This window comes from Pelophylax lessonae, assembly GCF_965119305.1.
Source record: "Pelophylax lessonae genome assembly, chromosome: 4".
In the NCBI taxonomy this organism is placed as follows: domain Eukaryota; kingdom Metazoa; phylum Chordata; class Amphibia; order Anura; family Ranidae; genus Pelophylax; species Pelophylax lessonae.
The window spans coordinates 667,387,396-667,412,350 of record NC_138771.1 but is presented as its reverse complement, the minus strand read 5'-3'; the positions used below and the strand labels follow the sequence as shown (position 1 = coordinate 667,412,350).

At 46.6% G+C, this 24,955-nt stretch overlaps 1 protein-coding gene across 1 annotated transcript; it reads left to right on the top strand.

Annotated features, from left to right (window-relative positions):
• Positions 1–250: 250 nt before the first annotated feature.
• LOC309553080 (thialysine N-epsilon-acetyltransferase-like) lies at positions 251–24,955 on the top strand (the record flags this gene model as incomplete). Its single annotated transcript, XM_082253979.1, has 6 exons — positions 251–316; positions 8,260–8,311; positions 17,881–17,967; positions 20,218–20,319; positions 20,667–20,707; positions 24,755–24,955. The coding sequence occupies 6 exons, from the start codon at positions 251–253 to the stop codon at positions 24,953–24,955; spliced, it is 549 nt and encodes a 182-aa protein (XP_082110105.1).

Here is a 24,955-nt window from a genome sequence, read left to right as displayed (position 1 = left end):
GCACTCAGAGCACAGGATACACTGTTTGCTCTTTCACACTCGCTCTCTATGCTCTGATCTCAGATCAGGTGGCTGCCAAAAAAAGTTAGATCTCAAAAAGAGTTAAATCTCAATGAATTCATCAAATACAGGTTGTGACAGGAGGAGTGAGACTCCCCGGCAGTCTGCATGGAATCTGAACACAGATGGCTGTGGGGCTCAGCTGGAGGAGGAGGGAATCAGCGTGCGTACGGCGTATGTGAGCGACGTGATGGCCGGATACAGGGTGCGAGCGGCGGAGTCGGGGGACTGCGAGGAGATCATGCGGATGATCCAGGTGGGATGATGGAATTTCTATTCCTATAGAAAGGTAGCAGATGACCCCCCAACAGCCAGGGTTGCCCCCTCATCCCTTTAAAACTGAACACAAATTAATTATACAGATTCTTAGGGTAATATAATGCACACGAGACACTAAGTGAGCTTACAGTGCATCCGGAAAGTATTCACAGCGCTTCACTTTTTCCACATTTTGTTATTAAATGTGATTAAATTCATTATATTCCTCAAAAACCTACAAACAATCCCTCATAATGACAATGAGAAAGAAGTTTGTTTGGAATCTTTGCAAATGCATCAATATTAAAAACAAAAAAAACTCCCATGTACATAAGTATCACAGCCTTTGCTCAATACTTTGGTGAAGCTCCTTTGGCACCAATTACAGCCTCCAGTATTTTTGAGTATGGTGCTACAAGCTTGGCATTCCTATTTTTGGGCAGTTTTTCCCATTATTTTTTGCAGGACCTCTCAAGCTCCATCAGGTTGGATGGGGGAGGGTCGGTGCACAGCCATTTTCAGATCTCTCCAGAGATGTTCAATTGGGTTCAAGTCTGGGCTCCGGCTGGGCCACTCAAGGACATTCACAGAGTTGTCCCGTAGCCACTCCTTTGTTGTCTTGGCTGTGTGCTTAGTGTCGTTGTCCTGTTGGAAGATGAACCTTCGCCCCAGTCTGAGGTCCAGAGCACTCTGGAGCAGATTTTCATCAAGGATGTCTCTGTACATTGCTGCATTCATCTTTCCCTCCATCCTGACTAGTCTCCCAGATTGTCCTGCTGAAAAACATCCCACTGCATGATGCTGCCACCACCATGCTTCACTGTAGGGATGGTATTGGCCAGGGGAGGAGCGGTGCCTGGTTTCCTCCAGACAGGACACTTGACATTCAGGCCAAAGAGTTAAATCTTTATTTTATCAGAGCAGAGAATTTTGTTTCTCATGGTCTGAGAGTCCTTCAGGTGCCTTTTGGCAAACTCCAGGTGGGCTGTCATGTGCCTTTTACTGAGGAGTGGCTTCCGTCTGGCCACACAGCCCTGATTGGTAGAGAGGGTTGTTCTTCTGGAAGGTTCTCCTCTCTCCATAGAGAAATGCTGGAGCTCTGTCAGAGTGACCATCGGGTTCTTGGTCACCTACCTGACTAAGGCCCTTCTTCCCCAATCGCTCAGTTTGGCCGAGCGGCCCACTCTAGGAAGAGTCCTGGTGATTCCAAACATCTTCCATTTATGGATGATGGAGGCCACTGTGCTCATTGGGACCGCCAATGCTGCTGAAATTTTTCTGTACCCTTCCCCCGATCTGTGCCTCCATACAATCCTGTGTCCGAGGTCTACAGACAACTTCCTGGACTTCATGGCTTGGTTTGTCCTCTGACATGCACTGTTGACTGTGAGACCTTATATAGACAGGTGTGTGCCTTTCCAAATCATGTCCAATCAATTGAATTTACCACAGGTGGACTCCAATCAAGTTGTAGAAACATCTCAAGGATGATCAGTGGAAACAGGATGCACCTGAGCTCAATTTTGAGTGACATGGGAAAGGCTGAGATACTAATGTACGTGTGATTTTTTTATTTATTTTTAATAAATTTGCAAAGATTTCAAACAAATGTCTTTTCACGTTGTCGTTCTGGGTTTTTGTTTGTCAAATTTTGAGGAAAATAATGAATTTAATGCATTTTGGAATAAGGCCGTAACATAACAAAATGTGGAAAAAGTGAGGCGCTGTGAATACTTTGCACTATAATTACCACCATAATCAGTCACAGAACCTGTGTAATTAATACGTGTCCGGGTTTAAAGGGATGACGGGGCAACTTTGCCTCCCCAGGCATGGCTGGAGGTGTGAATGGAATACCAACAAGAGTCGGAGACAGTCTGCCCCTGGAAATGTGATATGGAGGCCCCGTATGATTATTAGGGTCTATGGATCTTCTATGGGGTCCTCAACTCCTCCTTCAACTGATATCCGGCTGTATGGTGGAGAAGTAAATCATCCACAGTTTCTTCTATCTCTCATGGACTCTATTGGTGAGATCCCTGTGCTGAGTTCCTGGGTCTGTACACCTGCCAGGCCCATAATGAGGGGTTCCCACCATCCCTGTGCTGAGTTCTGGTATCTGTACACCTGCTGTGCCCAATATGAGAGGTTTCCACCATTCCTGTGCTGATTTCCCAGGCCTGTACAGCTGCTGTGCCTATTATGAGGAGTTCCCACCATTTCTGTGCTGAGTTCCTGGGTCTGTACACCTGCCGTGCCCATTATGAGGGGTTCCCACCATCCCTGTGCTGAGTTCCAGGGTCTGTACTCCTGCCGTGCCCATTATGAGTAGTTTCCACCATCCCAGTGTCAAGTTCCCTGGTCTGTACACCTGCCGTGCCCAATACGAGGGGCTCCCACCATCCCTGTGCTGAGTTTCAGTGTCTTTACACCTGCTGTGCTCATTATGAGGAGTTGCCACCATTCCTGTGCCGAGTTCCTGGGTCTGTACACCTGTTGTGCCCATTATGAGGGGTTCACAGATTCCTTCTGCTGAGTTCCCGGGTCTGTACACACCTGCTGTGCCCAATAGGTGGGGTTTCCACCATTCCTGTGCTGATTTCCCGGACCTTTACAGCTGCTGTGCCCATTATGAGAGGTTGCCACCATTCCTGTGCCGAATTCCTGGGTCTGCATACCTGCTGTGCCTATAATAAGGGGTTCCCATCATCCCTGTGCCAAGTTCCCCGGTCTGTACACCTGCTCTGCCCATTATTAGGTGTTCCCGCCATCCCTGTGCTGAGTACCCGGGTCTGTACACCTGTTGTGCCAATTATGAGGGGTTACCACCATCCCTGTGCTGATTTCCCAAGTCTGTACACCTGCTGTGCCCATTATGAGGGGTTCCCTCTATCCATTCGCTGAGTTCCTGGGTCTGTACACCTGCTGTCCCCATTACGAGGGGTTCCCGCCATCCCTGTGCTAAGTTCCCGGATCTGTATACCTGCTGTGCCCATTATGAGGGGTTCCCATCATCCCTGTGCCAAGTTCCCCGGTCTGTACACCTGCTGTGTCCATTATTAGATGTTCCCGCCATTCCTGTGCTGAGTACCCGGGTCTGTACACCTGCTGTGCCCATTACGAGGGGTTCCCACCATCCCTGTGCTGAGTTCCCGGGTCTGTATACCTGCTGTGCCCATTATGAGGGGTTCCCATCATCCCTGTGCCAAGTTCTCCGGTCTGTACACCTGCTGTACCCATTATGAAGGGTTCCCCCTATGCTTCCAGAATAAACATAAGAAACTAGACTCTTCTCTCTATGCAGACATGTCAGGCGCAGTATTGCAGTAGATATGCAGAGTGTACAATCAGCTGCACTGTCACTGTACTGTGTGCAGCCTCCCTCCATACCAGTTTGCTGATTAGATGCAGAGAAGTCCTTCTTACCATTACTGGGTACAAACAGGTGTCTCAAAAGTCTCTAGATTCTCTTATCTCCGCTATGCCAAGGCTCAGCCTATCTTTCCTCATAAGCCTGTGTCTGTACCCAGCTACTTTTCCTGCACTGCAGGGCTGACCAAAAAAATGACCCTGCAAGGGGCTTTATAAGACCACTTTGGCTGAGAAGTCTGTCCAGTCAGACACAAGCTCGCCCAAGTCCATGGCAGAGGACCCACTGGTTGCATGCCTGATGTCTCCCTTAGAGCACTGTTTCTCAACCTTTTTTCAGACAAGGCACCCATTAAAAATTACGGACAGTCTCGATGCACCCTTTAAAAATTATCCACAGTCTCGAGGCACCCCATTCTAAAATGTAAAAAACTATTCAAATAGTTTTGCATAATGCAGAAATATCCACAAGTAGGACACACAACATTGGAGGTGAATTCTTCCAAAGCAAATACACTTTTGCAAACTGGTACTGACTAGTATTCCAATGTTTCTCCTCTTCCTCAGTTTTTCTCCATCACTCCAGCTAAGGTACCCTCAAAGCTGATGGAGAGGGGTAAGGGGAGGGTCAAGCAAGGATGCTATGCAGACACCTGGTATCCTCCTTATCAACCGGTGATGCCATTGGTCATTAGGACTCCGGTGGCTAGAAAGTCGTAATGGTGCACAATTAAAACATGTGACTTTGTGTAACTAAATGGCAGCCTTTATCCACAAGCCAGCTTGTATACAAATTTTGGGCAATTTTTAGGCATTTTGCCAAGGTACTTCTGAGGAAACCTCAAGGCACCTTGGTTGAAAAAGGCTGTCTTAGAATGACTGAACAAAGCAGAAGTACTTCACCTAAACCTGATTCTAATTAATGAACTAAGAACAAGTGGGGGGACATCTAATGGTAAAAAGTGAGAACTACACCAGAAGTTTCACTAGAGGGAAATATTGTGAGGCTGATGCCCTGCTACACAACCTCACTCCTCCGTCTTAAAGGATGCCATCCTTGGAATTACAGTATGACCAGCAGACTGTACACTATATAAACAAAAAACAAACATTTCAAGACACATTAATATGATAACTTGATCGCCATGAGTCCTTTAGTAGGTCACCTCGCAGGTTAGAGTGTCTAAGGACTACCCATCTTCTAGAGGAAAATCAGGGCTTCCTGGAAGTCCTCTCTCAGAGGAAGATTCCATTCTCACTGAGCTTCACTAGGAAAGTGTCCACACTGAGCGCACCAGGACAGATCAGATATAAGTGTAAGAACTAGGGATGATCGAACTTTTGAAAAGTTTGGTTCGGATTCCAGAACCCCATTGAAATCAATGGGACCCAAACTTCGGGAATCAAAAAACACCATTTTGAAGCCCTAAAACCCAATAAATTCCCCTAAAAAGTGCCTAGGGTTCTGGGCCATGCCCCAGGGACTATGAATCAGGCAAAAAAAAGTTCAGCCAATTATTGAAAAAATTATTGAAAAAAAAAAAAAGAGATTTCTTTGGATTTAGTGTCTGGGGGGTCTAAAAAGTGTACCTGTGAAGTTTCAGCTCTGTAGCATGTCCAGAACCAGGAGAAAAAAAAAACAGATTATTTTTCTTAGAATTTCAGTAGCGCAGGGATGGTGTTACCCTCTTTCACAACTGGGCATTTTTGTTTCAGGCGTTTTTTGGTGTGTTTTTTGAAGGCGTTTGGAGGCAGGCATGACATCTGAACTTCTGTATAGGGGTGTATATATATATATATATATATGTATACCCCTAACCCAAAATCTGCATAGTGGGGTCACCCTGACATGGCAGAGTCAGGAGTTCGGTCACCCTGGCATGGCAGAGTCAGGTCACCCTAAACTACACTACGGTCACCCTGACATAGCAGAGTCAGGTAACCCTAAACTACACTACGGTCACCCTGACATGGCAGAGTTTCGGTCACCCAGGCATGGCAGAGTCAGGTCACCCTAAACTCCGGTCACGCTGGCACTTAAAAGTATCACTACAAAAACTAGATTATTGAATCTAACTATAGTGGTATATAGTACCCTAACTACACTGCATATCCCTTTCCTCACACTAAAAGAACAGCTCCATACAGCAGAAGATAATTTCGAAATGACACTGGAGCTTTACAAGCAGCAGGAGAAACACAAATGCTTCCACTCTCTTCAAAAGTCTCTGTATCACAGTGCTAGAGATTTGGCGGGGCTATGTTATATACTGTGGGCCGTATTCACTCCTGATTGGCCTCTGGACCCCGTAGTCACTCCAATCACGTTCCTAGCAGACTCCTGCCCCCCTCATTGGCTTTTACTGATGTTTCTGGGCCAATCACGGGCTTTTAAAGCCCAATTCCTGTCCCATTGCATTTTGGGCGGTTCTGGTGACCGAATTCCGAACTTTTACCGCAAAAAGTTCGGAATTCGGCCGAATTTCGAACAGTCAATGTTCGGGTCGAACCGATGGTCGACCCGAACCGTTCGATCATCCCTAGTAAGGACATGCAAGGTCAAGTTTGCCCCTTAGATACAAGCAATCACTCAGGAGAAGGCAGATGTCCACCCTCATATGGGCTTCACTGCTCATAGGGTGTTGCCTAAGTGGCATGTTCCAGTCGGTCTAACCTGGAGAAATTCCTTTCTGTTTAGATGACATGGCCGTCACATTGTATCTTGGTTGTTTTTGCTGCCTCTCCATACCTTTCTCCTGAAATGACCCAGATAGCCACAATGCCAACACATCTGACCCATGCTGTGGCTTCTCCTATGGAATTATTTCATGCAAGAACTGGGTGACTTCCCATTTACCAGCTGACACCTCCTGCCAAATGGCAGTCATGGATGCTTTCAGTTCTTTGATGGCCTCCTCCCAACACAGACAAGGTAAAAGGGGGGGGGGGGGTCTCGTCCATTGTCATAGATTTCACAACCCTTTGGACAGCTATTACCTATACTTCTTTATCCTCTTAATTCTGTCCCTAGCCTCCTAGAGAATGGAGGAATTCTTTTCTGCTTTTTTGGTCCTTCAAGACCTCTTTCAGCTGCCCAAACTGGACCCTGGAAAACAATTGGCCATGAAACACAAGATCTGGGTTTTAATAATGGATACCCAGCCAGGTCCATCTTTGAATTTCAAGTGCTTGTAGAGTTCCTGTATGTGCATAGTGAGGAAGTCTCCCCTGAGTTCCACCATGGAAGAAGTTTTACAATATTGGATTTCCAAGCAGTCATTATGGCTGCTGATAGTCTTGCCAGAGAAAGAGACAGATAACTCCACCAGACGGGTCCTGCCATCCAGCAAAATTATAGGTGAACCAGGAAGGTATGCAGAGCTCTCCAATTGTTCTGTCAGGGGAAATTTTGTACCATTAAATATTGGGGATAATGCCAGTGTGGCTCCATAAGGCACCATGGTCATCCTGTCGCCACACCTGCCACATGGGATGATATGCCAAAATGTGGGAGGGGCTTATGTCTGGCTATAGTCCAGAGGAATCGGGTGACCTAAGTTTTTTATTTAAAACGTTCTTTTACTGTAATCTGCAGTGGAAAACAAGGTTAAACATATTTCTAGAACCAACTTTAGCAACCAAACACCTCCCCCCCCCATCAGACATAAGATTTAGTGGTGCAGTGGGCATACACTGCTTACAGTCAGTAGGTGGCCAAAGTTTTTCTTCCTTGAGCAAATTTGCTTGTGGTCAATAACTATGACCTGCAGAGAGGAATTCTGCACTGTCCCATCAGTGTGAGGCTCACACTAGACCGGCAATATAAATACCGGAGAATATTTCTTTCCAACACCTAGTACAAACAAGAGGTGTCTGGAATGTCCCTAGACTGTCCCTTCTCCAGAAGAACCTGTGCCTAAGCTCAGCCCATCTCTCCCTCATAGTGTGTGTCTGTATCTTACCTGCTACCCCAAACTGCAGGGCTCCTACAAGAGCAATGACACAACAAAGCTATATATCCCCTCTGTCCCAAAGATTGCTGCCCAGATCTCCAGGGAACTCTGTCCAGTTGGCTGTGGCACCTGGAGCCCATGGCAGAGTACACATTGGTGCCATATTGAATTAAGGACAGGTGAGAACATTTAGTGGTAGAAAGTGAGAACTACACCAGAAATCCCACTAGAGGAAAAGATGTGACGCTACAGACTGTGTTCTTATTCTATATATAGATGTGGACTCTGCACAGTACCACTTCTCTTGTCCTGTATGCCAGGTGTAATGCTCGGTATTCTTTATGTATAGACTGTGCGCAGTACCTCTTCTCCTGTCCTGTATGCTGGGTGTAATTCTCAGTATCTGTTCTTATTCTGTATGTATGGACTCTGCACAGTACAACTTCTCCTGTCCTGTATGCCGGGTGTAATTCTTAGTATCTGTTCTTATTCTGTATGTATGGACTCTGCACAGTACTACTTCTCCTGTCCTGTATGCCGGGTGTAATTCTCAGTAGCAGTGATCAGTACAGCCAGTAGAGTGTGCTGTGTTGTGCTTATTGTGTCTTTTATATTGCAGGAATTGGCAGAATATGAGAAGATGGCGGATCAGGTGAATAATACAGCGGAAGGTAGGTGGCGCTGCAATCTCGGTATTTAAAAAGAAACGCACAAACCAGATCACTATATGGAAAGTGACCACAAGATGGTGCTGTAATGTGTCAATATATCAGTTCTCTGTAATTGGATCTCACAAATCAAAGCATGTGTCCGAATTATCCCAAGGTAAAACGTTTACTGAGAATTCGAAAAATGGTATCATAAGCTTTAAAATATTTCACGAGGGTGAGCTTGCGTAAGCATGAATAGTGGAGGCAATAACCGATGGATGTTACATACCACAACAATCTCAAATTAAGGCTAATAGTGTATGAAATTTACCCAATCCTGCCTTCACCCATATGGTGTCTGTCAACGTAGCCTGTAAAGCAGGGGTGTCCAAACTTTTTTTTTTTCAAAGAGGGCAAGATTTGATGAAGTGAACATGCGTGAGGGCCGACCATTTTGCCTGACATTCTTTGGACCATTAAAATTAAATGCAAATTAACTTTTTTATGCAAAGTTTATTCCAAACGGCATACTTTTCATTTTGTCACATGGATGACAAATCTAAACAGGTGTTAAATCACATTCATATCTGAAGGCCAGATGAAAAGAAAGAATCTAGGAAGCTGAAATATATGTTGGGAACATTGTAAAGTACATTATATATTATTGGTGTAGCACCCTACAGGTAGGTGCTAGGTAAATGTATAGTGGGCCTTGTCTGCCTAACAGCAGGGCTGTGAATTTATTTAGTCAGGGTGTCCGGGCTTCCAGATGTGTCTGCTGAGGGGAGAAGTCTCCCCACTGGCTCCTGTGAGAGGCTTCTCATAGGGCAGTGTGGTAAGCCCAATCAGGGGACACATCCCAGCTTGTAGCTACCCCAGAAGGCAGATTAGGCTGCAAAGGATTCTGGGAGTGGGTATAAGTTTGGGGGGGAAGTGCGTGACACGGTGTCTTTGGCGGGAGCAGAGTCCCAGGAAGGAGAGTGCGGCTGTCTCTCCTCCTGTCTGAGGAAGGTGGATGTCTCAGGGTGTCGCCTGGGAATCCAGAGAGTGCTGAGTGAGCTGAGGGGATCCGATGTGCCGAGAGCCTGCGGAGAGAGAGAGGGGTCCAGTCCCAGGAAAGCTTACACAGGTCGTGAGTACTGAGGATTGCCCCTGGGGGTCTGCCTGAAGTCAGAGGGGACCACTCCGGGAGAGGTTTTGGGATCCAGTGTCAGCTAGCTGCAAAGGGGGTACCTAGGTTGAGGACCCTGAAGCTACAGAAGGGGTACATAGTCAGTGGACCCTGAAGAGTTTGAGGTTAACAGGGGCACCTGCAGTTTGGGCCCTGAATTGTACAGAGCGTGTGTAACGGAACAGGGCACCCCTGACTGGGTACCTCCGTTGACATATGCTCCTAGTGCTTCACGAGGGCTCCAAGCACTCCACCAGACACCGTAACCACTTCAGACCCCACGAACCGCTGCAGCTTGGTTAGGGTCTCGCAATCTCCTACCCACCCTGGACCTATGACAAGGCTCCAGGTTCCCGTGGGTGAACCTCTCTTTCCCCAGAGAGTGCAGCAGAACAAGCTCTTACACAAGCTCTTATAAGAGCTTAGTGATTATCCAAGGGAGTATGGAGGACCATAGCAATCCCTTGTAGCATATTCCCCTAATAAGAGACAGGACTCTAGATTGAGGGTGAAGTAACTCTAGAACAACTTTATTGAACAGACTTATATACAGTTTTTACCCACAAGGTTACCACCCAGGTGGACCTTGTTGAAGACTGGACGTAACATTCACAATCCAATAGGAACAGAGTTTTACACTCTCATACAGTGTTCATAAAAATATACAATGTGGGACAATCCCCCCTCCCCCTTAGCATCCAATCCACATACCTATATACATCCCATAATAAGTGTCTCTTAACGCAGACAGACAGAACAATGGGAAGTCATTAACACTTAACAATGAGACAGGGCAATCCACATTCCCTCACAATAAACAAACAAAAGGAAAACCTGTCTGACATTGAAAGATATGTAATATACACAGCATTCAGGAAGAACAGATTTCATGGCAAATGGGAATAAATCTTTATATTCCTATATGGAGATATTGCTGGCAAATATGACCGTCCCATCTGAAGCAATTCAAACCATTAATTATCTGTTTTTAACTTCCAGTGACGGTGAATACTGTCACATAGTGCCAGTTAGAGAGACCGCTATACAGAGTTCTACTATATACTACCTCAAGCTGTGCCAGGCGGGGGAAAGTATTCAGTGACTTTCACAGTGCAACAGTGTCAGGAGTTCTACAGTTCTTAGTCTTGGATCTTCTGGACTAAAAGTCGAGGATTCAGCACTTCTTCTGTTTACAGAATATTCTCAGTGTCAGAGAGCATTGGCTGGCACCGGCTGGTGTCAAAGAAGCGTCAACGGGCATTTCAGGTGTAAAAGTCCCAATTATAATTAGTTTAAGCCTCAAGGAGTATCCCACTTATTCCCTTCTCCCATCCCCTTTATTCCAATAAAAAAACCACAAACAAATATGCCGGAGTTGTCGCTGCTTCAGTTGTCACACCCAAGGTCACAGCTTACATGGGCTGGAGGGATTACTGGTACTAATGGCAGACCCACATCAGGCCACAGGCCTGGAAACCTTGCTACATTGGTTATAAAGTTTTGTCTGTCAACTTTTAAGTTAAAAAAATATGAATAAGAACATAACATCAAGTATACATGTTGTGTCCAAATATATTTATAACTGATTTAGACCAACTGACATGCGTGCTCCCTAATCGGTCACACAAGGGTTAACCACACATAAGCGATATATATGATCCCACCAATGATGAATAATGATGGCAGCAATGATAGTCATGAATGATGCCAATGTAATAAATAGAACATTGAAAAGTTTTATTCAAAATCAGTTCCGTATGTATAAAACAGCAGTACACTTTGTACAATGACCCCTGCTGGATCTGCAATGGTGAAGCCAAAATGAGGGGTTGAAAACTCACAGCTTGGTGACCATCCAGTGTGTGTGAAGGCATAAAACCAGCCAGGAACAATCCAGCAGTATGGACAGTTGTGTCTTGCTTGGGCTGTGAGGAGATGATAACGGAATGCCTCAATCCTGGACAGGGAATGGTGGAAAAGGGGTCACACAATGGCCGGTATAGGAGGCAAGGAGGAATATTTCGCATGTTTGTGAGTAGCTGATTTTAAAACTTGTTTCATTAAAAGCCCACTGAGGATAATGCGCTAGGCTGGTGCGCCCTTTTCTTTGTTTTTATTTGCAGTGTTTTGTTGACCACCCCGGTCGTAGAGGGCAGCAAAGGCAGCCTGAGGACCTGGTTCTGAGCACGGGAGCAGGGTGCTCAGCATCACAATTTTCTTTTTTGGAGTATTTGCAAGGAGGATCACCGTCTGTGGCCGCTCCGATCACCCACGATGAGTGCCGACCGGGAAGAGGACCCAGATGTGATGTCAAACTCCAGGAGATGGAGGACCAAAATGAGGCTTAAACCGCCATAGGGTCGCTCGTGGTGAGCAGCATGTGCGTTGACCCAATGCAGTGGAGCCAGGGGAGCGTGAGGAGTGCCTGCTTCTCGTATGGTTGTCCTGACAACTTTTCAATGTTCTATTTACTACATTGGCATCATTCATGACATCAGTAATCATCTTCGGTGGGTTGATATAGCGCTTATATGTGGTTGACCCTTGTGCAACTGATACTTTTGAACATCCCTCCTGGTGTGTTTTGTTCCCAAATAGCTGCTACTTCACCCCCAGGTGTTAATCCAATTATAGAGAGGGCACAGGTCCTGTCATATTAGCGCCGGATTTATTTGTGTTTTTTAGCACTTCCTAATCAGGCTAAGTCCGAGGCCATATTGGACAAGGGATATAAAGCTGGCGGGGGCGGACGGTGGGTGTTAACAATAGTGTATTTACAAGTAACAGGTGTAGCAGAATTCCCAGCATAGGTGCTGGCTGTGAGTCCTCCTGGGTCACCGGGTGCAACAAAAGTACCTTTGAACATGTTTCTCCAAGTGTGAGCACTGAGACAAGAACCAGTCCAGTATCTTTGGGTTTTTTTAGGTTTATTTAGGAACTTGGATGGGAGAAGGGATGAGTGGGATACTCCAACAATTAAACTATACACAATTAGGAAGGGACTCTAAAAAATGCTGCTTAACTCCGCCCCACGTGCCCCTGGCCGTCATTTTCTCCGTCCACACTTGGACCTTTTCCTGTCAGGCAGATACAGTCTTTATTTACAGTTAAAGGCCTCTTTCCTGCTCTCCAATACTTGATAGCAGAGTACATTTCATAACTGAGGTGGAAGGTTCCAGCCATTTTGCAGAACTGACTGGAACATTTGTGTTGCCACGGGCAACCATCCAAGTGCACTTTAATCTTCATCCCACTTTCCCTGTCTCCTATAGAGCTGGCCTCACACTTGGCTTGGACATCAGAACACAGTTCTGGACACAAAAATTGAGATTTTGCACAATTGTTGCAGCCGTTGCCATTAGCAACCAGCCTGGTAAGCCAGGGTGAAATCCCGGATGAGCCCCCAAATGTAGCAGAATTCCCAGCATAGGTGCTGGCTGTGGGTTCCTCTGGGTCACCGGGTGCAACAAAAGTACCTTTGAACATGTTTCTCCAAGTGTGAGCACTGAGACAAGAACCAGTCCAGTATCTTTGGGTTTTTTAGGTTTATTTAGGAACTTGGATGGGAGAAGGGATGAGTGGGATACTCCAACAATTAAACTATACACAATTAGGCAGGGACTCTAGAAAATGCTGCTTGACGCTAGTTAACGTTGGCTGAATGCCTGTTAATGCTGACTTGACACGTACTTTGCCTTTGACTGTCAAAGTACTTTTTAGCTCCCTGAGGTACTCCTTCCTGAGGAAGCTGACTGTACACTTTAACTGCACTGCTGAACGCTTCATGGCCCACACTGGCACCCCCTTTACTCCCCTATCTTCAGGAATTTAATACTTGGCACCCCCTTTCACTGCCACAATCACTGGTTAGCTGGCTCCTGGATCCCCTTGACCTTCTGGAGTGGTCCCCTCTCAGGCAGACCCCTGGGCAGGTCTCAAGTACTCACGACACTGTTTTCATGGAGACCTCTGCAACGCAGCTCCACTTGGTCAGCAACTCTGGATCCTTTCTGCAGCCCATCTCAACCTCCGTTGCATCCTCCTGGGACTAATGCTCCCGCCAAAAGACGCTCTGTCACATGCTCCCCACAGATTTATATCCAATCCCAGGGTGTATTGCAGTAAACCCAACCCACTGAGACATAAAGTCATAAACCCTGGTGTGCTATTGGCTAGGTTTCCTCCACTGACCAACAAGATCCCTCATTGGACACAGTAGGGAGACTCCCCAGACTCAACAGACATACCTGGAAACATGTGACAGCTAGCTAACAATTCAGGCTCCCTGACATGGCCATGTATACATTTTTCTAGCACCTACCTAGGAGGGTGCTACACAGGAAAAACCGGAATTGGATGCAGCGGGCCGGGATGGACCATCACTTTGAGTAGAAGTAATTCTAAACAGTAGCATATATAAGAGGATGTATAAAATAAATGGTAAAAGAACTAATATGGCATACGTGCAGTCCCGTGGCGTTGAAAGATCTAGAGATCCCAGGGGTCCTGAGCAGCGCTCGGGATTCACAGGGGCCAACATTTTTCCAAATTACCTGTGTGGCTGTATTAAAGCTGCCCGTGGGGACAGACTTTGGACATGCCTGCTGTAAAGCATATCTCAAGAAATATATCCTGTATAGACACAGGAAAAGAAGAAGGCTATTTTGTTGGCAAAAAGTTGTGAAGGGGTACTGTTTATAAAAATTATCTTTAATGATACTTTGTTCACAATGGAAACATATCTAAGTAGAATATAATAACATCAAAAATATCCCGGACAGGAACATAGCCAGACTCACTTGGACACATATATGCATGTAACCAAACTCACAATAGACGAAGAAAAACACAAAACATGAAACAAGATAAAAAGGGAACAAAAATTGACCGTCCAGACGCCAGAGATGATTCCGACCGGCAATAGACGTATGTGTATCCTATCAAATGTGAGGTAAATGTGGAATTCCCCTGTCTGGACCCCTGTCAGCTCAAGCTGGGGAGGCTGGTGACTGAAAAAAGGGGGTTATGTGGACCATGAAGATCTTCAAGAACGCCCTGGTGTTGCACTACGGCATGGCCTAATGTCAATGAATGTTTTATGGCCGTATGGTAATCCCAGTGGTAAACCGTTCTACAGGTATATCCAGTGAAAAGTTCATCCTGATAAACGGATAGAGATGTTAAGGAATTTTTGTGATTACTGAAGTACTATATGTATATTTGCTACGGGAGTCACTTTAGTTGGGGGGCCCGTGGTACACAGCTTACCTTAAAGAGGCTGGGAAATCCCTCTCTCAGCCCCCTAGGCCCCTATTATGTGTAAGTCACCCTGTGTCTGTTAGGGACACAGGGTGACCAAGGAAATGATGGACAGCTACTTAATGGATACTGAGAATATGGTTTGGATTACTTCAAATGGGACAGTAATATTTATCTACCATATATCTCAAGAAACATATGAAGACATCTTGACACAGTCAGACTCCTAGCAGATGCTAATATCATCAGCTCAACCACCTGTCCTCCACACATTGTTGAATATGCTGATTTACTCACCTGTTATCTACTATGGGTCCTGTGTTTACACTTATGATAATGTGTATTGTATTTCAGGAGCTCGAGGACAGCAGTCTGCTAGTTAATTAGCTCAAGTTGATTGAATCATTGTCATTTATTAGTTACAGGTGGAAAAGTAGAATACGGTTTGTGTTGGTTGTTCTTTAGATATGTTAATTATATTTCTGTACAAATTTTCATCTTCATAGGATAATGTAATCAGGCACCTGACCTGGTGGGGTAATCTGATCAGAAGGGGGATGACCATCCTGTATATATTCGGTGTGAGTTGTTCAATAAATGTTCCAGTTCTATACAAGCTAAGTTCAGGCTTGTTTTGTATGTAGGGCGGCTGTAATACCTGATATCTATGTTCAAGACTGGAGGAAGCCGTATACTGACGGAAGCCAACAAACACAGTGTGGGTCGCAGGTTCTGTTACAATATTTCACATCATCAAAAATTCAGGCAACAATAGTGAAGTTGTGCACAGGTGTAGGTGTGATTACTAGATAGTCCTGATAGAGATGACACCATAAGTAATATTCAGCTGCCACGGAAATTATACGATGTGTATTGCAGATCGGCACATGTGTGGCACTGCTGCGTATAGGGAGTGCTGAACATACACTTGGAATCCAAAGTTACTTTACCCTCCCAGGTTTAAACAGTCCTTCGTGGAGGGCCGCTGCAATCCTGGGCCGTTGTACTTTAGGGATGTAAAGACAATCCCTGGTAGTGTCCTCCTGTTGGGCTGGCATATGCCGGTGTGACTATGGGAAGTCAGTCTGACCAGGGTGTCCTGTGCGTATCTCAAGTGGTCCATCCCAGTCTGCTATCATGGAGCTCGCCTCCCATCTGGGGATACGAGAGGTGGCGTCTTGGCAAGAGATGACGTAGATACCAGCCCATAAATGGAGAGGACGCCAGAGAGGACAGTTGGTGTGTAGTCCAATGAGTGTTATGCCAAGGAGAAATCTAGGGGGTTCTTTCAAGGATGAAGATGGATGAGGGGAGCAGTAGCAACCAACAGACCGGAAGTGACATCACAATGGGCCGGAAGTGACCTAACGGAAACTGCTAGAGGGTCAGGAAGACGCCACAAGCCACAGCCACTCCACAGAAGGGAGCTTGTCTATGCTCCAGGTAATGGTAGAAAGTGATAGGTGTCCCGGGCGCTGCACATTAAGTCAAGACCTGCTGTATGATAGTGAGTGGCAGTCTCAGCCTGGACCCCCTACCAGGTCATGCCCCCAAGACCTCTCACTTGAGAGGCAAGCTACCAGGTTACCATAGCCATGTTTAGGGGCGTGTCTGCTGCAAGGCATTTTCCATTGGCAGAATTTTCAGGGGGGCAATATCCCCCCCCCCCCCCAGGTGACCGGGCTATAGCAGACCGGGCTATAGCAGAATGATGGCTACAGCCCAGTCATCCAGTTCTGGAAAGACCTCTATTGATGCCCTTCCCGAACCATGCCCACTGCGGCGTGCAACTGGCTCAATCTGTAATTGCGGAGTCCTTCAGACACAACTGATCACAGATCAGGGTAAAGAGCCAATCACAGCGGCTCTTTACCACATGATCAGCTGTGTCCAATCACAGCTGATCACGATCTAAACACACTTGCCAGATATCGGCAGAAAGCCGGTAACTGGCAAGTATAAAAGGAGACGTGTGCTCTGATAATCAGTGCCCCCCCCCACAAGTGCCCATCAGTGCTGCCCATCGGTGCCTCCTCCCAAGTGACCATCAATGCCGCCTATCATTTCAGCTTCATTAGTACCATCTCATCAGTGCCCACCAGTGCCACCTTATCCTATGTCTCGCTGACTCCATCCTATGTCCCGCTGACTCCATCCCCTGCTCCATTGAACACGTACAGTATGTGGCACTTGGACAAATTATGTCTCAGGGTCTGATGAGGAAGCTACATAGAACCATAATACACCACTGGCCATGATGTGATGTTACTTCCGGTCTGTGGCTTGCTACTGATCCCCTCGTGCATGGAGAGGGAGGAATATTCTTTTTACAAATACAGAATAATAAAATGGGTTTCTGCAGATATATTTGGGATAATCCGATCGTCCAATGAGCTCATCAGGAAAATTGGGAAGGGGGTTGGGTAAGATTTGCCTTGGACCCCTTTTTACCTCAGGGAACAACTTTACCTGCCTTATCCCTGTACCTTTTGCCCCATGTACCGCCCTATCCCTGTACCATCTGCCCCATGTGCCGTCCTACCCCTGTACCTTCTGCCCCATGTGCCGTCCTACCCCTGTACCTTCTGCCCCATGTGCCGTCCTACCCCTGTACCTTCTGCCCCATGTGCCGTCCTATCCCTGTACCTTCTGCCCCATGTGCCGTCCTACCCCTGTACCTTCTGCCCCATGTGCCGTCCTATCCCTGTACCTTCTGCTCCCTGTGCCGTCCTACCCCTGTACCTTCTGCCCCATGTGCCGTCCTATCCCTGTACCTTCTGCCCCATTTGCTGCCCTATCCCTGCACCTTCTGCCCCATGTGCTGTCCTATCCCTGCACCTTCTGCCCCATGTGCCATCCTATCCCTGCACCTTCTGCCCCATGTGCCCTCCTATCCCTGCACCTTCTGCCCCATGTGCCGCCCTATCCCTGCACCTTCTGCCCCATGTGCCGTCCTATCCCTGCACCTTCTGCCCCATGTGCCATCCTATCCCTGCACCTTCTGCCCCATGTGCCACTCTTTTTTCCCCTGAGCTACCCTACCCCCTCCTTAATACTTTGCCCTATTGGTAGCTTTTTATATACAAGCATCACTCTTTGCATAGAGTTAATTTAGTTGTTGGCATCCATATTTTTCAATCCCTGTTCTTTTTATTCACAGGTCTGCGGCGTGACGGCTTTGTGGAACCCTCCCCTTTATTCCGTTGCCTGGTAGCCGAGGAAGAAGATGAACAGAAAAGAGTAGAAGGTATCAGGAGGGTCAAATCTCACCATTGTGGGAGGGGCAGAGACACAAACTACGGGGGGGGGGGTCTCATCATTGTGGGAGACGCAGAGACACAAACTACTGCAGGGAGATCTCCCCATTGTGGGAGGATATTCTTTCTTGCTTCTTCTTGCACTTCTGTCCAGTAGAGGGCAGCTTTCCATTATTTCTCCATTCAGAAGAAGTTTCTGATAATTGATACAAAGTTGCATTCATGTAAACCTATTAACAGAAGAATATCAATAATATCAATCAACAATGAAACTAATTGGAATCTGCCTAGAGAACAACTTTGTATCAGTTATGAGGAATGCTGTGTAAAACAGCATTATCAGTTTATCATTCTGTTCTAATACAAGCAGAACAATATAGATTTGCAAATCATGCAAGAATGAAATCGCATTCCCATCATCGCCTCCATTCCCCATCCCACAGCTCCCTACATCAACTCTGTTCCCCATCCCACAGCTCCCTACATCAACTCTGTTCTCCATCCCATAGCTCCTCACCTCACCTCTGTTCTCCATCCCATAGCTCCTCACCTCTGTTCTCCATCCCATAGCTCCTCACCTCTGTTCTCCATCCCATAGCTCCTCACCTCACCTCTGTTCTCCAGCCATAGCTCCCTAATTCACCTCTGTTCTCCATCCCATAGCTCCTCACCTCTCCTCTGTTCTCCATCCCATAGCTCCCCACCTCACCTCTGTTCTCCATCCCATAGCTCCTTACCTCTGTTCTCCATCCCATAGCTCCTCACCTCTGTTCTCCATCCCATAGCTCCTCACCTCTGTTCTCCATCCCATAGCTCCCCACCTCACCTCTGTTCTCCAGCCATAGCTCCCTAATTCACCTCTGTACCGTTTTGTTTAAAACCAGGTTTTAGATTGTACATTTCCAAATAATTATATCAATACTTATATTTGCAAAGTGGTGATAGGTCCCCTTTACAGGTATGTCACCCAAGAAAAGGGAATCATTGGGGTGGCTCTCCACATGTAATCAAGTAAACTCCTTTTTATATGAAGACTATAAATGTAGTTGATTATTCAACTGATGACATAATTAGCTGACCACCAAGGTCAAACATTGCACTTTAGTAAATGCATCTTACTGATTGCACAAGTGACATTCAGCATCTCCCCAGTGACAACCATCATTGATGTACGGTTCAGTGGGTGCTGATTATCTTTAAAATCCTCAGACAAAAAAGTGCAGATTTTTTTGGCGTGGCCCATCAATAAGATATCTGTCTGGATTATTTTATCGGATGGTAAAAACTGAACACAAATTGTCCAGAGCAGGTTTAAAAATTGACAAAATTGGTTTGAATTAAATTTTTTTTCCGTGTGAAATGAATGGTGAGCCATGGGGTGTAAAGTGGGCTTGGGGTGGTGTTGCCATGAAGCATCCACAATATACTTGTACATTACAGAATACTTGCCTCTTGGTACTCCAATCCCTGACTCTGATCTTGGCTATGTGCTGTATATAAATATACAGTATCTCACAAAAGTGAGTACACCCCTCACATTTTTGTAAATATTTTATTCTATCTTTTCATGTGACAACACTGAAGAAATGAGACTTTGCTACAATGTAAAGTAGTGAGTGTACAGCTTGTATAACAGTGTAAATTTGTTGTCCCCTCAAAATAACTCAACACACAGCCATTAATGTCTAAACCGCTGGCAACAAAAGTGAGTACACCCCTAAGTTAAAATGTCCAAATTGGGCCCAAAGTGTCAATATTTTGTGTGGCCACCATTATTTTCCAGCACTGCCTTAACCCTCTTGGGTATGGAGTTCACCAGAGATTCACAGGTTGCCACTGGAGTCCTCTTCCCCTCCTCCATGATGACATCACAGAGCTGGGGGATGTTAGAGACCTTGCGCTCCTCCACCTTCCATTTTGAGGGGACAGCAAATTTACACTGTTATACAAGCTGTACACTCACTACTTTACATTGTAGCAAAGTGTCATTTCTTCAGTGTTGTCACATGAAAAGGTAGAATAAAATATTTACAAAAATGTGAGGGGTGTACTTACTTTTGTGAGATACTGTATATGCACACAAAAGCTCTTCTACCAAAGATAAAAAAGTAATAAGAATAATATACATTTTTTTTTATTTACTTTTTAAAAAATCTCTTTTACCAAAAAAAAAAAAAATGTTTCCAGTTGCCCATTCACAGGCTAATAAATATAAACTGGGTCCATTCTTATGTTTTCAGGCCCGCGGCTGGTGGGTTTCGCCCTGTCTCACTACATCTACAGCACATGGAAGGGGCGATCGCTGTACCTGGAGGATATCTATGTCATGCCGCAGTACAGAGGTGGAGTATACCGGATTCATGATGGGGAGGGGGAGAGCCAACAAGAACACGTGATCACCCGTCTAGATTTACGCTCTTCAGTCACCACAATTTAAGATGTCATAGTGTAATGTAAAAATGGTAGATAGATAATTCCTCTTCATGTTCCATAAGTTTGGACAGGAAATAGTCATGGGATTGTAGAAAAGCTGTGTAGAACAGTATGATGACATGATGGCCCCCTCTTCTCCCAGGGTCCCTGTGTGCAGCACTGATAGCTGTATCCTTATAGGCGCCTTTCTCTCCTATAGATAAATACAAACCTGGTGCGTCTCCTCCATATTCTGACCCCCTCTTCTCTCCAACAGGTAAAGGCATCGGCTCCAAGCTACTAGTGGCTACATCAGACGTGAGTACACGTGGTCTATACATCGCGCTTCATACACACTTGGGCTCTTTTCACACGGGTGCTCAGTCTTTTCATTTTTCATCTGTCCATTGATGGATTAAAAATGGACAGCAATGCACTCCTACGACAAAGGGATGTAAATGGATGATCATCAGTTTTATATCAGTTTACACCCCCAACCATTCCAGTCCATTTTTTCAACCACTTGACGCCCAATAGCAGTGAATTTACTGATAGCGGGCAGCGACTACAGACTCAGCGATATACCTGTATGTCACTGAGCACATGCACACTGACCCCCCCCTGGGGCAGGTGGCACCGCAAACCCATGGCAGCTGTGATCATGGTGAATGGTGATGGGTATCGGGTACAATGTGATCACTATGACCAATCACAGCAATCACATAATTACAATGTAAACTAAAGGGTCACAAATAGCTTCTTTTCAGGTCTGTTTTGCTTACTATTGTGATGCTATGATTGGCCTACAGCTATCACATGGTACCTGGGCCAAACACAGCACCCTGTACCATGTGATTATTTGTAGCTGATCACAGTAGTAAGAAAGCTGTCATGAATGAAAGGAATTTATGAGAGCTAAAACTATTTCTTATGTAGAGCCTCGAGTGTAGCGCAAGCCTCTGACGTGGCCAGCTCATCCTTGAGGGTTTCGAAAAGGCCTAGACCGAATTGGTATTTTAAACCCACATCATTCCAACCAGTATTGGCTGCCCATCTACGGAACTCTCTGATGTAATCTTCCACTGGTCCCTGCACAAGGGAATGAAGGGCCAAATTGGCAGTGGTGGTTCTCTGTGGATCATCATATAATGCCGACATGGCTTCAAAGAATGTGGTGACAGAGTTTAACACCTCATCCTTCTGTTCAAGCAGGTAATGAACCCATGATTGTGGTTAATCAGATAGGAGGGAGATAATAAACCCCACTCTAACAGTCTCTAGTACAAAAGTCCTGGATTGCAGGGCAAAGTAAAGTTCACAGGCATTCTTGAAGGCCCTAAACCTCCATCGGTCTCCGGAAAAGTGCTCAGGAGTGGGCACTCTGGGTTCTGGAGGAGGCAGAACCACAGCAGGTGGAGCCGCAGCAGCTGAACTGGAAGGTGCTGTCCTAGGGGAGGAGCTTGTGGCTGGGTTTGGCTCAGCAGCAGTCATGGAAGCAGTGAGGGTATGGAAATGCCCATCAAGCTGGAAGTAGCTATCTTGCAGGTTCTTGACTGCTTGTGTCAGGGCAATAATCTGTTGACATAGAGCTTCCAGCGCGGAACCACCTCTCTCTGCCTCAGACATGATGGCTGATTAAAACTATTGGGTACTAGGTGCTGGAGGCCAATGGAGAGAGGGCTTCCCTTACGGCTAAGTTCTGGACTCCCCTGGAGGTGAGACAGGAGGAGTCGGGCACAAAGTAGCACAGGTCGCCTGTGGAGTTGCTTGCAGGAGGACTCAGGGATACTTCTGATGTATTGAGCAGAGGCTGCAGGCAGATGGCGCCTGTGAGGTGTGACAGGTCTGTAGAATCACTGTGTCAGAAGGAAAGTAGGTACAAGCCAGGATCAGGAGCCAGGTGGGTAACAGAGCAGACAAATGGCACTTTTCCACTGCAAGTACCAGCTCGTACCGGCTCGGCTCTACTCGGCCCGGTTTGCTTTTCCACTGCTGGTACCGCATGGTATAGTGTCGGAACGGTTCGGTACGGTACGGTATAGGTTTGCTTTTCCACTAAAGTAGTACTAAAGTTAAGTGGGTGGGATAACAACGGGGTGGGTGGGATTCTCTGACCAATCAGTGGCTAGTAGTGACTGCATGCAAAGGATTGTGGGATATGGTACCAGTTTGGTACCTGTTGGAACCACAATCGAGTAGGTACTGTTTTTTCAGAGCCGTACCGTACCGTTCGGTTCCATGCAGTGGAAAAGCAAACCTATACCGTACCGTACCGAACCGTTCCGACCCTATACCATGCAGTACCAGCAGTGGAAAAGCACAAAAGCGTGCCGAACCGGTACGGTTCCATGCAGTGGAAAAGCGCCAAAAGCGAGGTGGGAAGCCAAGATCAAACACAAGAAGCAGGCAGAGGGTATCCGAAAGACAAGCCATGGTCGAGGACTGAAGCAGGCAAGAGACAGGTCAGGAACAAGCTGGTTCGGTAACTAAGGAACACAGGTAACAAGCTTAAGATCAATTTAGCAACTTAGCAGGCTTCCTTATAAAGGCCCATGTGAAGTGTTGGTGGAGATGCTGGGTCCTAGAATCCTTCTCCTACTGTTGGTACCCTGACAGATGCTGGGTCCTGGAGTCCTTCCCCTGCCATTGGTACCCTGACAGACATTAACTCTTGTAGTCCTGGACACTCTACCCGACAGAGACAGTACTGGGAGAAACAGAATTGTCATTCAGTCTGGTCGCTAAAGTACATAAAGGGGTGGGGTCATCCCATGGCCACCAGAGGGCGCAACAACTGGTGTGTTGGCCACTGAAATCAGCATCCTTGTTAAAAAAGTAGTGGATAATAAGAGACAACCCTAAGTGCGCTGCACCCCAGACAGTGGACAGACTGACCTGAAAAGAATGGATTCAGTTGTGGACACTTTTCCTATGTGATAGGCCCGCCCACATTATAACTGGAAACCCTAACTCTTCAGGATCATAGAACATGGTGGGGCTTCTCATGGGTTTTTTTCTCAGAAAAAAGGTGCAGGAACTCAACCACAACCCCCCCCCCCCCAAAAAAAAAAACCCCCTCCCAAAACTGGTCAAAATTTCACTAACAGTGAGAGGGTCTTATAAGGGCATCAAATACCAGGAGTGCATTATGTACAGAGTGCAGAATTCGGTGGGGTTACACACAGAGTGCAGAGTTCAGGGGTGTGCTACGTGCAGAGTTCGGGAGTGTGCTGCGTATACAGTGCAGAGTTCAGGAGTGTGCTGCGTACAGAGTTCAGGGGTGCACTACACACAGAGTACAGAGTTCAGCCTTCTTCCACAGCTGCTTAGTTCTGCATCCCCCATCCACATCTCACTTTTACCCCTCTTCTTCTCTAGTACCTCCCCTCACACTGTAGATGGCTTCGCCTCTCTCACTTGCAGGGAGATCATCCAGTGGGGGTGTCGGCATTCACACTGAACCCCAGGCATCGGCATCTGCTTTGTCCCCATTCTGCACTTGGAAAACACAGGAAGACAGACCTCTGTGTTTATGAGTGATAGTGATGAGCAGGGAGCAGAGGGCCTGAGCCAAAGGTGGGGGAACTGAGTTCCACCAAGTTCCAGCTTGGGCTTCTACACAAAGAGCTGAAAATGACATAGGAGTAAGTCCGGGTTCACATTTGTGTGGTCATGGTTTCCAGCCTGGGATCCGGTGTGTTCCTGTTCACCGGTTCAGGTGCGATTAAGGTCCAAAATGTTGCCTGAATTTGGACCTGAATTGGACCCATAAACACACAGGATCCTTTTGGAATCCACACTGCGGCCGCCCCAGACATGTGTGAACCGGCTCCATTGAGAGCTGATCACACTCGCATGTCAAGCAAATTGGATGCAGTGAAAATTCGATGGACATGAGACCCCTACTTAGTGTGGTGGTGAGGCCTCTAAAGACCCAATAGGTGTTTGGTTAGGTTCACACTGTCAGAAGGGGTGCAAGTCCTTAACATCCACCGCTGTGAGTGCTGGTCTGGGGGGGAGGTCATCCTGGCTCCTGCACTCACTTTATGAGTATGAAGGAAAATCTCCCTGTGGTCACACATTTGAACAGTCCTGTCCACCAATAGTATGTGGCAACCATAGCCTCGACTCCAACCAGGCCACGCCCCCAACTTGTTTTGCTCTGCCCCTCGGATCTTGATCATGGGGATCCCACAGGGAGATTTTCCTTCATTCTCTGTGAGGTGGTGAGGCCCCCTACTTAGTGTGGTGGTAAGGGCCCTACTAAGTGGGGGGTTTCTATTTTCTGACCACTGTGAATTTAGCTGATGTTATAATATAATTGTGGCTGTGCTGGTCCTCATTGTGTCTATCCTCTCTTCTCAGCTGTGCCTATCTCTGGGTTGCACTCGCCTGCAGCTGGCTGTCCTGGACTGGAACCAGCCGGCCATCTCATTCTACCAGTCCCATGGGGGACGCAACATATCCATTGAGGAAGGGTGGCGCATCATCCGGTTCCTACCGGATGACCTACAACAGATAATTTCCAAGAATGCTGAGCTGGCGAGAAATCCTGGACTGTCCTAA